The sequence below is a fragment of the Takifugu rubripes genome, chromosome 4, assembly GCF_901000725.2.
Source record: "Takifugu rubripes chromosome 4, fTakRub1.2, whole genome shotgun sequence".
Classification (NCBI taxonomy): Eukaryota; Metazoa; Chordata; class Actinopteri; order Tetraodontiformes; family Tetraodontidae; genus Takifugu; species Takifugu rubripes.
The window spans coordinates 3,443,215-3,457,910 of record NC_042288.1 but is presented as its reverse complement, the minus strand read 5'-3'; the positions used below and the strand labels follow the sequence as shown (position 1 = coordinate 3,457,910).

At 43.4% G+C, this 14,696-nt stretch overlaps 1 protein-coding gene across 1 annotated transcript in view; it reads left to right on the top strand.

Annotated features, from left to right (window-relative positions):
- Positions 1-14,696, top strand: part of cdh23 (cadherin-related 23) — a 172,913-nt gene that overhangs the window by 107,627 nt on the left and 50,590 nt on the right. Inside the window, 4 exon segments of the mRNA XM_029834775.1 lie at positions 6,233-6,297; positions 6,985-7,222; positions 8,625-8,730; positions 8,842-8,969. Coding sequence (XP_029690635.1) covers positions 6,233-6,297; positions 6,985-7,222; positions 8,625-8,730; positions 8,842-8,969 — 537 coding nt within the window.

Sequence of the window (14,696 nt, the reverse complement as noted above, 5' to 3'; positions counted from 1 at the left end):
CAATTTGTGATCCCCATTATGTTCATCTCACTCAGTCTGTTTAAACTTCTCACACAGACTAAAAGCCATGACTCACTCACACAGCACTGTGATTTTAAGCACACGGGCTGACAGAAGCTCCTTTCTGCTCTGACAGAGCTGCAAATTCTCATTGTTGAAGATCAGAACAGGATCATTATGCTCTTTTCAGAAATCTGAAACCACTTAAATCAAAGTGTATGCTAGTTCACCCTCTTGCCTCATTATGCGTATTTGAATAATATAGTTAAATTCCTTACTTAAAAACCCCAAACAGGGGAGTCATGTAAACAATGTTAAATAAGTAAAGGGATTTAGATAGCATATATGGTTATCTATGGGAGAAATGAATACAAATTGAGTCATTTCTGTGTTTATGCTAAGCTAACAATGCACAGAAAATATCTTCATGACTTTGATATTATTGTCACAATTAGAGCTCATCGTTAGTCAGTTTATTATCCCGTAACAATAGAAACATGGACATGAAGTCAATCATCCTGGCCATTAACAATAAGCAGAATTCAATTAGGTTTAATCCCCTGCTCTTTGCGTAAATACTTATGCTCCCTCAGATTGAAGTGCTCATGTTCATGCATTTGGCACAATTCTAGACTGGATTATGTTATGTCCAACATGTTACTTATGCTAATTGCAAGTTTTCATTTTAGTTCCCAGTTGTTTTTTTAAGGTGCCAAACAAGCAGTGCGACAATATCATTGAAATTATTGCATTGATAATATTTAAAGATTATCTGATCAAAGCTTATGTACAGTGTTCACCAGTGCATTACACACTTTTGCATCCCTTAGGACACTTGTGTTTAATCTGAGACCCCCCCACCACACACACACACACACACAGACACTCATACATAAAAACACACACTGTGCAGGCAGCACACACGAGCCAGGCAGGGACTTTTTAAATATTAATAGAGTGCAGTATTATCTCTGATTATAGATATTTATTATGATTTGTTCTTTTGTCTGGTTGTCTTTCTCAATCACACTGGAGACCAACAGCAACTCGTGCTGGCATCATCAATTTTTTTATTATTTCCTTGTGTTTTAGCAAAATTTGGGTTTAGGTTTTATTTCTCTTCTATTTTTAGCTACTAGATTCCAGGTGTAGCAAAGATTAGCACGCTGTTTTTGTTTCCTTTCGATTCAGTTTTTCCCTTCAGGCTTTTCCTTTGAGAGCCAATGTAGGTCTTTGGATACATTAGATTTTTTTTTTTTTTACAATAAATTATACATGATATGTGATATTTAGTCCTTTTTATCTTCTGCTAAGGCCCTGCTGTGCGTGTTACAAGCTTTTGTTCAGATGCTCAGATATTTGAGGTCTATGACACAATGATAAATGCTTGTTGCAGCACGTTATAAATTACAGAGTTGAGAATGTTTGGCTATCGGTGCTGTTTAGATAGGCCTTTACAGGATAATAGCCACAACAGTAATTAGAATTTGTGATGATGAAGCCCAGCTCTCTGCTGCATGTGGGAGCTCACACATTGTCACTGTTGATAATTGGCCACTTATCATGGTGTTCTGACATCATGAGCCAAGATACAAATAGGAGTACAAAGGAGGACAAAGAGGAGCAAGTGGAAACATTTCCCAGAGTTCAGAAAATGCACTTAACTGCTCTACATTAGATCAATCTCTTATTTCATGAACCTCTGGTGGAAATGGCTGCAGGTAGCACAGGTAGATTTTTGTTTTTTGACAAATTTTGACTTTATTTTTCATATTTTCATTTCTCTTCTTATCAAACTCAGAAAATAAGTAACTCCATACATAATAAAGATTAACAGATGGATTTATTTAAGAATGTAAGTAAATGTTAATAAATCAATAAATGTTGATGAGGGTCCCTCACTAGTGGGCGCTAGCATGCCTTGCTCAAGGGTACCTCGGGATTGTTCTGAAGACGTAACGCACCTCTCTAGCTCTCAGCCCACCTTTCCACACTTAAAACTGCAATCAGGGATTGAACTAAGACCTACTTTGCTAGAGGGCTTATGGAACATATTTACGATTAAAATAAATATTCATCTTTCAGGCTGAATTGTAGAAGAATTGCATATGAAACTAATTTATTTTACTCATTTCAAACACAATCTGATAGAACTGTAATTCTTGTTTCTGCTGCACCCTTACATTAAAGTTAATACAGACTGAAAGGTTAGGCTGACCCTCCCAGTATGTGACATTTTGGTGAATCACAGACTGAAGAACATTTAGAATTTAGGAAGTAAAATGAGTAGATTAATTTCTCTGTTAATGACAAATCAGACAGTTAAAAAGCCTGAAAATCAGAGAACATTTCTGAAGGGCAGAGTGCAGCACAAGCTTGATGAATCATGTCCTGTTCTGTCTTGAGAAGTATTGCAAAACTCAAAGTCCACGCACAGAATTTGCATTCAGATGACAATTATATATAAGACAGATGACAAATACCAAATGCTAAAACTGGAAGGTGTTCAGTGTCCAAAATTTCTGTGAAGAGGGAAAGTCCCCCCTCATTATTATATTCAAGTTGTCTGTGTACGTAGTATTTTTTTACTCTAATATTTTTTTATTCCCTCCTTCTCATCCTAATCTCTTTCTTTCATCTTGGAGGACAGAGAAAGGGAGAAGGAAAGGAGGCGGACTAAGCCCTGTTGGCAAAGTGAAGCTGCCAGCCACAGAGCTCTGCATTAAGCCTCTTCTCTGGCAGCTCAAACTGTCTCCAGCTTTATGCCCACAATGCTCTTTCCTCCTCTTTCTTCATCTCCCCCTCCTCTTTCCCTCTCATTGCAGAGGTAACAGCTTTATTATGTGTTATAATTATTATATTTGCTGCTGTACATGCTCACCGTATCTTGGATGTGGGGGTGGATGGCCAGCAGATGGAGATGACAGAAACCGCCCTTTTAGTGAGCAGCAGCCAGTCCGAGTGCCCCACCTGTTTAAAAATGTTTTTGGTAACTGGAACATGTATAAATGCACATATGTCCTCAACCTTATGCTTGAGTTAAATGTGAAAAACACACACACCAGGTAATGGTGCCCGCGTTCTGCAACTCCAAGGAGACATGTTTTGCATCTAGTGACTGCTTAAGAGATTTGAGTTTGGTAGCTCTCATTGTGCACATACAAGTGATTGGAAAATGAATATATATATATATATATATATATATATATATATATATATATATATATATATATATATATATATATAAATGGACCTGATGAGTGCTGAGGAAGAAAGCCTGAGTTTCCCGACAGCCACATCTTTATCACTGACTTCTCAACCACGATTGTGTCAAACTGGACATCCTAACTATGGCATTGGTGGATGTGTGTGTATCTGTGTGTGTGTGAGTGTGTGTGTGGGTGGGTGGGTGGGTGTGTTTACTCTGTGTAGCTGAGTTTAGGTGTGCAAAAGTGAAACAGAAGTGGTTTGTCTGTCTTTGGACTATGGTGGTGGTTTGGAGGGGGGGGGGCATCTCTGTTTTGACAGCAGGATTTGACAGCCAGTAATTGGTTTCCTTTTCCTTGCCTCTCAAAGCTTCTGCTGTAAAAAAAAAAAAGAAAAGCAATTTTAGGAGCCAATCAATTCAAATTCAAGCTCAGCCAAGATAGAAAAGCCTGTGCAGCATTAACCTGTCTGTCCATGAGATAGCTGCACTGATAATCTGCTCCAATAGCCACTCCAATCTAACCTCAGTTTACACACACACAAACACACACACACTCTCTGTTGTTCTGTCCATCAGCAGATGCTCGTATTTCCTTTTGTTCTTGAAAGCAATTGAGTGTGATAATAGAGGTTTATGCTAGAAATATTGGAGATGCATATTTAGCCTGGCACAGAACAGATCAGGAAACATGAGTCATCTCACTCTACATGTACGATATTTTAAAACATTGAGCAAATGCACCCAGTTGTCCCACATATGGAGCACACCAGCATGTGGACATACACTTTCGTAAGGCACCCACAGAGCCACCTCTGCCTGCTAGCCTTTGCCTCTTTAAGGAGAGGAAACACATCATTTAACCAAACTGGTCAACTGAGAACTAATTTCTCCTTTGTACTTACTGCCTGAGGACCGCAGGGTGTGCAGAGTTTATATTGGCAATCAGCAGCAAACCGACTCTAAAGAAACGCTTTAACAACCTAGTCTGGATTTTGATCAGATCACTGACTCTTATAAGTCAGTGCCAGAACATGGTGATTTGGTGATTTGGGAGTAGAATTCATCTACAACACCTCATCTAGAGTGCTAATGGCTCATTACTTCTATTTTAATGTCAAGTTGTATCTTCAACTCAAGACCAGCTCTTGTGCTTCATAGGCTCAGTGCAAGCAAATTAGCTTAGCTTTCTTTCTCTGTTTTTTCCTTTCTTCATCCAACTCCACCAACATTCTTATCACCTGTAATTCCCCGTACTAAGAAATCTCTATGTTACATAATGAGGATCAAATGCAAAATTATCTGGTGTCAAGGATTTAGGGAGACACTGCCGATCTCAGCATAACCCCATCTGCCATCCATCATGCTGCAGGCCTTCCTTATATTAAAAATAATAATAATTCTTTTGTAAACAGTTGCCAAAGTGCCTGGTGTGCACTGTTGTTGATGGTGAGAGCAGTGGGGCAAAAGATACAGCAGGTGGTGGTGGAAGACTTATCTCCTGTCTGTCTCTCAGGATAGGTCATTGTGTGAGACAGGTTCAGCTGCGAGAGTAGAGGCAGCGCTTGCTCCCAGGCTGAGCCCACTCCTGTCACCACTGCGATAGCTGTCAAGCTAACACTCCCACCACTATCATTGGAGCACTTATGGGCCTGTCACTCACCTGGGAGAGAGGGCACAAGGGAAAAGGAGAGCAGTGGCAGTGTGCTGAGGCAGATATATAGTGAAGAGGGGAGACAGATGGGATTGAGGCGGAGCTTGGCACAGAGGGAGGAGAAGAAAGGCAGGAAAGGAGAGATAAAGGAGGAGGGGGGAGGTGGCGGTGGGTACGAATCCAAGACGAGTGGCATTAAATGATGAGGTCATGGAGATGAAAACTCAAAGGTTAATATAAGAACCTGACTGGAGTTCAAAACACCTCACATGGATTTAGTGTCTTGCTCTGGCTCAGCTGGATGTGGCTAAAAGCGCCGAGGCTGAAGATGATTCAGACATTAAAGGAAATGTTCCACTCTCTAATGACACAGCAGGAGATCTAGTGTAGATTACAAGATTGAGCTAAGCAGCGCAGACTCTTTCATAGCCAGATAAAAACCATATAGCAACTGTTGAGATTTATCACGGGTCATCATGTAGCTCTATTTAGTAATGTACAATATGTGCTCTTTACAGTTAACAATAGCTTTTGCTGATAAGATGCATAAATACAACTGTTTAGTTTTTTTGGGTTTTTTTTTTACATTTGTGTGTGAGAATAAACATGCAAGACACCCTTTACTTAAAGGTGTTAATTTGAATCCGGGACAACAGACCCCACCTTTATTTCCATGCATGTGACCCGACACTGTCATCAATGCTGATGTTTTGGGGATAAGTGTTGACAAAGTGACACAAAAAGAGCAACACTCTCAAGAATCCTGTACGGCACATTAACACAAGCTCTCTTATAACTGAAGATGTGCATGCCTGCACAGATACACACCCCTCGAACCCCCCTCATCAGTGGGGGAGGAGCTGTTGTAATGGAGTTTCAGTTCAGTGGTTCTGCAGTCAGTTAAAAGACCAAAATCATAAATGCAGCCTGCTCCGTCACCCGTGATGCTGGTCAAAGTGTGATTCAGTGGTGACCTGACACAGACCTTGGTGTGTGTGTGTGTGTGTGTGTGTGTGTTTGTGACTGTGTGTGTTTGTGTGTGTTCCCATCTTGCTGGGATATTGTGGTTTTTTTTACTTACGTTAAACTTCTGGAAGACATGACCTAAGCATGCAACACACACGTACACGCTCACTCATATTCTCAATCACACTCATAGGCACACACATATAGAAACACGCACGCACAAACTGATCCAGGTGAATATGAACCAAGTCATGTCAGTATTTACATGGGATGGAACAATGTGGCACCTCTCCTCATGAAAAAAGAAAAAAAACCTCTTTCTATATACTGTTTATGCACTGTTTCAATACCCTCTTTTCTACTCTAGCAATTTGAGGGGAATGGTTTCCTGTCTTTGTATTTTTCAGGCTACCGACGCAGACGCTGGCACTTTTGGAATTGTTCGTTACTATTTCAGTGATGAGCCAGACCAGTAAGCAACAAAACTTCATGCACATGAACTTAAATGATTACTTTTATCATTTATTTGTTTTTTCTTAATGATTTTATAATAACATTATTGTCATTATTTGGCTACAGTTGTTATTCAGGAGAACATATTTAGCACATTCTCCTCTATCCCCTTTTCTTATGCCTACATGGGGGCCCATTTACTAAGATCCCAGTTAGTAGAATCTTTAGCAGATCAGGCCCATGGTGTTTCATTTGCATTGTTTTTCATCCATTTATATTATCCTTATATATTATTAATATATTATGCATATTTCCGAAATGATTCATTTCTTTGTGAGTATTGCAGGAAAGGTGAGAAAAGCAACAAAAGCTTTTATTATTCTTAGTGCAATGATATTCTCTTCAAGCTACACTATAAGAATATTCAAATGTAATTCTTTTTATCTCTATTAACTGACTGGAGTTGTAATCAGTCATCATGAGAAATGACACTGTGAGAGACTATGTCTTTAAAGTGCACCTCATTAGTGGCGAAAACTGCAAAAACACTGAATGCAGTTGATCATGTGAAAAACAAGCAATGAGCAGATTATTTTAATCTTTAGCAATGAAAATCTGTCAACAAAATTATTATACTGTAGATACAGGGATTAAAAAATTCTACCAGGAGTTGGATGGCTTAAATTTCACACCCTTTTTCTTTCAGGTTCTCTTTGGACGAGGAGACCGGCTGGGTAATACTGCGGGCCAGTTTGGACTATGAGTTGATGCGGCGCTTCACACTGACCGTGCTGGCAAAAGATGGTGGCGGGGAGGAAACCACGGGGAGGATTCGCGTCAATGTGCTGGACGTCAATGACAATGGACCGCTGTTCCAGAAAGAGGCCTATGTGGGCTCGCTGAGAGAGAATGAACAGGCCGTCCAGCCGGTTGCGAGAGTTCGGGTGTGTAAGCAGAGCCTCATTCCACAGCTCAGTGATATTTAAAAAATATATATATGTATATATATGTTACAAGTAAACACAAAAATAGTCAGATAGGATTAAGACTAAAGATATAGATGAAACCTTCTCTTATTCTGTACCTGTTTTGGTGCACTGAGCAATGGTTGCACTAGTGTGCTGGCCATCAGTCACTGCCACGCAGAAAGCAGACGCACGCTGCAGCTAACTAATGGCTCAGCATTTCTGTTGATTGCACCCTCAAGAGAAAGTCTGTTGTGTCCCCGGTAGCATTAGGCGTACCTCCCCATTATGTTCTGGCTAGCCTTTAAGCCCGCAGGGTTCAGCTAGTCAGTCGAGCAGGTGAGCTCAACGCTTGACTCACTGAGTTTGATTAGTATGAACTAACGTTAAACGTTGCAGATATTAATGCGCTGGCCAAGAGGAATGTGGGACCCCAGATGTGTGTGTCAGCACTTTGCCCCAGGACTAAGCGTATACACAACACACACTGACAGAGAAAAGAGGGGGAGAGGAAGTAAAGATTAAAACAGTTGGAAAGGTGTGATAGGATGTGTTGAACAAGCAGACATTTAAATGGCTTTCTATAAATATTACACCTGGGAGATCCATGCCTCTACAGTATTTGTGCTTTCTAACTGCTAAACTGCATTCTGTGTCATGTCTGCATTCTTTTCATGTCTCCACTTATGTTGCTACTCAGCTGTTTGATGCTCTCAGTGTTTCTAGTGGCAAATGTTCGAATATGAAACTATTCATCAAAATGTAATATAGGAAGACAAATCCACAGCTTAGGAAGTTGTGGGGGAAGAAAGGTGTTGCTTACTCAACACTTTGGCACTAAATCAGAGTACTGATGTGTGTGTTATGAAGAGATACGAGTGTTTTTGACAACCTGTCCAGCCTCTAATGATGTCAGTGAGGCCTGCTAGACTCTCCTCACAGCCGGAGGACTTGCGTTTAAGTTCCTGCCAACTTGAGAATAATGAGGGGGTGTCATTGTTGTTGTGGATTAGCCTTGTAAAGTATAGACTCATCTGTCCTCTGTCTGATTGGCCTGTCTTGGCTCGGTTGGTGTTCATCCAATACTGACGCCTGTGTCGCTAATAGCTAGAATTTGGCTTTAATCTGTCCCGTAACCTGCCACTTGTGACTGGCGGCTTCTTGGCTGCACACATATGCAGAGATCGACACACCCCCATGCTGGGCAAACACTCATAAATGTTAGAACTGCCTCCTGCAGCATCCTTCCCATTATTCTATCTGTTGTCTAGTTTCACTCACTCCAAACTTCTTCCCTCTGTGGACGTGTGGACTGTCAGAGAAGCATATGTTAAAGGCTCTCCTGTCTCCCACCCTCTCGTTAATGTCGGCCCTCCCACAGGCTACTGATGAAGACTCACCACCTAACAATTTCCTGACATACACTGTCGCATCTGCCTCAGCCTTTGCCGGCTACTTCAGCATCATCATGGTGGACGGTTATGCAGGTAAAATATGGCACTCCATGCTCTACGGTTGCTGCAGATCAAACATCTTTAGGTTGTCTGTCTTTGCACAAGGAAAAACTCAAATCGTACTTTTTGGCCTCCTCTCATCAGTGATCAGCGTGACTCGTCCGCTGGACTACGAACAAGTCCCCAATGGGATGATCCACTTAACAGTAATGGCTAAAGATGGAGGTATCCCAGCCCTCAATAGCACTGTCCCCATCACCGTAGAGGTCATTGTAAGTATAATCCCACACAGCACACATGCAACACACACGCTGAGGTGACGAGTGTCATGTCATTATATGCGATATGTCACATTTCTCCACAAAAACATTAAATGGGGCATTTAATATGTGTCTGCTGTGGGCAACAGTTTCAAAGACTTTTGTCATGGACCTGAAGGTTTTCTCACAGAGAGCAAATTGCTAGAAAGAAAAAGAATGTCACATTTTAGTATAATAATCATTACCATATTAAAGTTTTGACCATTTTAGTTAAAACTGGCATTACGCCATGAAGGATGGCAGAAAAACTACACAAGAATCAGCATAACTAGTCTGCTTGATGAGAAGGAGGAAAGGAGAGAAGAGGAAACCATGACCCAGTGGGGTGACAGAGGCCCGTCAGGTGATCATGTTTCCAGACACCGGCAGCCTTGGCCTATAACAGCATAGCTAAGATGTTAACCTAATGATTAGACGACCCCCTAAGTATGGTAATTTGTCTGTCTATAATAGTAACTGGAACTTCAGAATTAGTAACAATAAGCTTTTTCAAAGAGGTAGATTTTAAGCCTAATCTTAAAAGTAGCGATGGAGTCAGCCTCCCGTACCTGGACAGGGAGCTGGTTCCATAGCAGGGGGGCCTAGCTAAATGCTCGGCCCCCCATTCTACTCCTAGAAACTCTGGGAACCACAAGTAGACCAGCATTCTGAGAGCGGAGCGGTCTATTGGGTTGGTAAGGTGTCACTAGCTCCTCCAGGTAGGATGGAGCTAGGCCTCTGAGGACCTTGTAGGTCAAAAGAAGGGTTTTAAAAATTATTCTAAATTTAACGGGCAGCCAATGAAGAGACGCCATTACAGGAATTATGTGGTTCTTTTGTCAGTACCTGTCAGAACTCTGGCTGCAGCATTTTGGATCAGCTGGAGGCTTCTTAAAGAGTTGTTTGGACACCCTGATAATAAAGAATTACAAATTGTCCAGCCTGGAAGTAACAAATGCATGGACTAACTTTTCAGCATCATGCCGCGTCAGTAGCTTCCTCATCTTTGCGATGTTCCTCAGGTGAAAATGGCCTTTATTAGTACAGACAAGGAAACAGTCTGTTCTTCAGGCTCGGGGCCCACACAAAGTCTATGGGTTTCAGGCTCGGGGATTGGGTTGAGCTGAACCAGAATGCGGAACCGAGGGGGGAGGACGTGAACCCTCGGAACCGTACAGTTCCGTTTACAGCAGGCAGGAGTGACACAGAGGGGCTTACAGGAGATGAGGCCGATGATGCAGCAGAGCAGACTGGGGATGAGCAGCAGTGAAGTCGAGGCCAGGCGGAGAAGTCAGGACCAGGTGAGCAGACAGGAACCAGAAACGCTGAGGCAGAAGTCGTGGTCAGGGACAGAAGGCTGGTGAGTTTACTGGAAGACAGGCGGTGCAGGCAGTTGAAGGAGAGGTTTTGATCAAAAGTTACTCCTAGATTCCTCACAGAGAGACTAGATGTTAATGAGATACCATCTAGAGTGATCATGTGATCTAATCTATCCCTGAGAGGTTCAGGACCAAACACCATGACCTCAGTTTTTCCTGAGTTAAGGAGGAGGAAATTTGAAGACATCCAGGACTTTATGTCTTTAAGACAGGTCTGAAGCTTCACTAACTTCTCTGTCTCCTCTGGTTCCATGGATAAATAAAGCTGAGTGTCATCAGCATAGCAATGAAAATTTAGCCCATGCTGCCGAATAATGTTCCCTAAGGGAAGCATGTATAATGTGAAAAGGATTGGTCCAAGTACAGAACCTTGAGGAACTCCGTGGCTAACCCTACTGTATGAGGAGGGAACATCATGGACATGAGCAAACTGGTATCTATCAGTGAAATATGATCTAAACCATTCTAGTGCTGTCCCTTTAATCCCAATCACAACTGAAAGCACCACAGTTTCAGTTTTCCAGGAGAGCAGTACTGTTGATCTGAGGTCCTGCTTGAGTTGCTCCACCTGCTTTGAGTCTTTGAGCTCTGCCCTGTACCAGCGGCCAAGACTTTTAATAGGCTTCTCCAAAATTGTTGGTACTGGCTCGTTGTTAATGTGAAACCTCTCATTAGCAAGCTGTCCTTTGACAATAGAGATGCTGCCAGATTTGCTTGGTTTAATCTCCATCCGTGCCCATTGAATGTTTTTCTGGAGTTTCTCCAGTAGGCGTTTGGTGCATGCCCTTGTTGTTGTTATTGTTGTCATGTCATCCATGTACGCCCTAATTGGAGGAAGACGCAGTCCATTCTTCAACCGTTCCCCTCCAACCACCCAACGAGATGCTCGAATGATGAGCTCCATTGCCATGGTAAACGCTAGTGGGGAAATGGTGCAGCCCACCATAATGCCAACCTCAGGATGCTGCCAAGCAGTCGTGCTAGCTTGCACACAAAACTGAAGGTCCTGGAAGTAGGCTTTGACGAGCCTTGTGATGCCCTCTGGGACTTGGAAGAAAGTGAAGGCTGTCCACAACACCTCATGAGGCACAGACCCGAAAGCATTGGCCAGATCCAGAAAAACCACATGCAGGTCTTTCTTTTCCTTCCTCGCCATCTGTATCTGATGCCAGATGATATATGTGTGTTCCAGACAGCTTGAGAATCCACTTATGCCTGCTTTCTGCACAGAGGTGTCAACAACGTTGTTCTGCTGCAAAAAAGCTGAAAGCCTCTGAGCCACAACACTGAAGAATATCTTTCCTTCCACATTCAGAAGATTGATCTGGCGAAATTGATCGATGGTTGAAGAATTCTTCTCTTTGGGAATCAGGATCCCTCCTGCCCTTCTCCATGCCTTTGGTATTATCCCTTTTTCCCATGCCATTCTCATCAGCTTCCAGAGGTGCCTTAAGACATCTGGCGTGTTCTTATAAAGCCTATAAGGGATGCCATTGGGCCCAGGGGCTGATGCTGCTCTCGCCCGCTTTACTGTGCCCTCAATTTCACTCCATGTCGTAGGCCTTGTTTCCATCTGGTGCTCAACTGGTTGGATGGGTGGCATGTCATCCGGAATGCAGGCTGGTACATGCCTTTGATTGTCTGAGTAGGTCTTCCTCAGGTGCTCCTCTAGTTCCCTTATGTGTGCTTTGAGGGGCCCAAATTTCTCCTTGACAAAGAGGGTTTTCACAAACTTAAAGAGTTGTTTGGACACCCTGATAATAAAGAATTACAAATTGTCCAGCCTGGAAGTAACAAATGCATGGACTAACTTTTCAGCATCATGCCGCGTCAGTAGCTTCCTCATCTTTGCGATGTTCCTCAGGTGAAAATGGCCTTTATTAGTACAGACAAGGAAACAGTCTGTTCTTCAGGCTCGGGGCCCACACAAAGTCTATGGGTTTCAGGCTCGGGGATTGGGTTGAGCTGAACCAGAATGCGGAACCGAGGGGGGAGGACGTGAACCCTCGGAACCGTACAGTTCCGTTTACAGCAGGCAGGAGTGACACAGAGGGGCTTACAGGAGATGAGGCCGATGATGCAGCAGAGCAGACTGGGGATGAGCAGCAGTGAAGTTGAGGCCAGGCGGAGAAGTCAGGACCAGGTGAGCAGACAGGAACCAGAAACGCTGAGGCAGAAGTCGTGGTCAGGGACAGAAGGCTGGTGAGTTTACTGGAAGACAGGCGGTGCAGGCAGTTGAAGGAGAGGTTTTGATCAAAAGTTACTCCTAGATTCCTCACAGAGAGACTAGATGTTAATGAGATACCATCTAGAGTGATCATGTGATCTAATCTATCCCTGAGAGGTTCAGGACCAAACACCATGACCTCAGTTTTTCCTGAGTTAAGGAGGAGGAAATTTGAAGACATCCAGGACTTTATGTCTTTAAGACAGGTCTGAAGCTTCACTAACTTCTCTGTCTCCTCTGGTTCCATGGATAAATAAAGCTGAGTGTCATCAGCATAGCAATGAAAATTTAGCCCATGCTGCCGAATAATGTTCCCTAAGGGAAGCATGTATAATGTGAAAAGGATTGGTCCAAGTACAGAACCTTGAGGAACTCCGTGGCTAACCCTACTGTATGAGGAGGGAACATCATGGACATGAGCAAACTGGTATCTATCAGTGAAATATGATCTAAACCATTCTAGTGCTGTCCCTTTAATCCCAATCACAACTGAAAGCACCACAGTTTCAGTTTCCAGGAGAGCAGTACTGTTGATCTGAGGTCCTGCTTGAGTTGCTCCACCTGCTTTGAGTCTTTGAGCTCTGCCCTGTACCAGCGGCCAAGACTTTTAATAGGCTTCTCCAAAATTGTTGGTACTGGCTCGTTGTTAATGTGAAACCTCTCATTAGCAAGCTGTCCTTTGACAATAGAGATGCTGCCAGATTTGCTTGGTTTAATCTCCATCCGTGCCCATTGAATGTTTTTCTGGAGTTTCTCCAGTAGGGCGTTTGGTGCATGCCCTTGTTGTTGTTATTGTTGTCATGTCATCCATGTACGCCCTAATTGGAGGAAGACGCAGTCCATTCTTCAACCGTTCCCCTCCAACCACCCAACGAGATGCTCGAATGATGAGCTCCATTGCCATGGTAAACGCTAGTGGGGAAATGGTGCAGCCCACCATAATGCCAACCTCAGGATGCTGCCAAGCAGTCGTGCTAGCTTGCACACAAAACTGAAGGTCCTGGAAGTAGGCTTTGACGAGCCTTGTGATGCCCTCTGGGACTTGGAAGAAAGTGAAGGCTGTCCACAACACCTCATGAGGCACAGACCCGAAAGCATTGGCCAGATCCAGAAAAACCACATGCAGGTCTTTCTTTCCTTCCTCGCCATCTGTATCTGATGCCAGATGATATATGTGTGTTCCAGACAGCTTGAGAATCCACTTATGCCTGCTTTCTGCACAGAGGTGTCAACAACGTTGTTCTGCTGCAAAAAAGCTGAAAAGCCTCTGAGCCACAACACTGAAGAATATCTTTCCTTCCACATTCAGAAGATTGATCTGGCGAAATTGATCGATGGTTGAAGAATTCTTCTCTTTGGGAATCAGGATCCCTCCTGCCCTTCTCCATGCCTTTGGTATTATCCCTTTTTCCCATGCCATTCTCATCCGCTTCCAGAGGTGCCTTAAGACATCTGGTGTGTTCTTATAAAGCCTATAAGGGATGCCATTGGGCCCAGGGGCTGATGCTGCTCTCGCCCCGCTTTACTGTGCCCTCAATTTCACTCCATGTCGTAGGCCTTGTTTCCATCTGGTGCTCAACTGGTTGGATGGGTGGCATGTCATCCGGAATGCAGGCTGGTACATGCCTTTGATTGTCTGAGTAGGTCTTCCTCAGGTGCTCCTCTAGTTCCCTTATGTGTGCTTTGAGGGGCCCAAATTTCTCCTTGACAAAGAGGGTTTTCACAAACTTGTAGGGAACTCTGTAGAAGGAAGTCCTCGCTCGCTCCTTCTTCTTGTGTTGCTTTCTCAAGCACTCAGCTCTTCTCAGTGTTGCCAGACATTGCTTGAGGTCGCCTTGTACTGCCTCAAGTCCTTTACTCTCTGCTTCGGCAGCCTTCTTCCACTGTTTTCTCAGACATCTTCTTTCTTTCACAAGCCTTTCAATCTCTCGCTGCCTCCTGGACTTGAGATGAGCTGGTTCCTTCTGCAACTTAAGGTTCCCGCTTTTCACCCCAAATCTCTCTGCCCCATAGCTGTAGATGATTTCCCCAATCTTTTCGAGCTTCTTCTCCACGCCTCCTTTCAGGCCTTCCAGGAGGTGCACAAGGTCTATG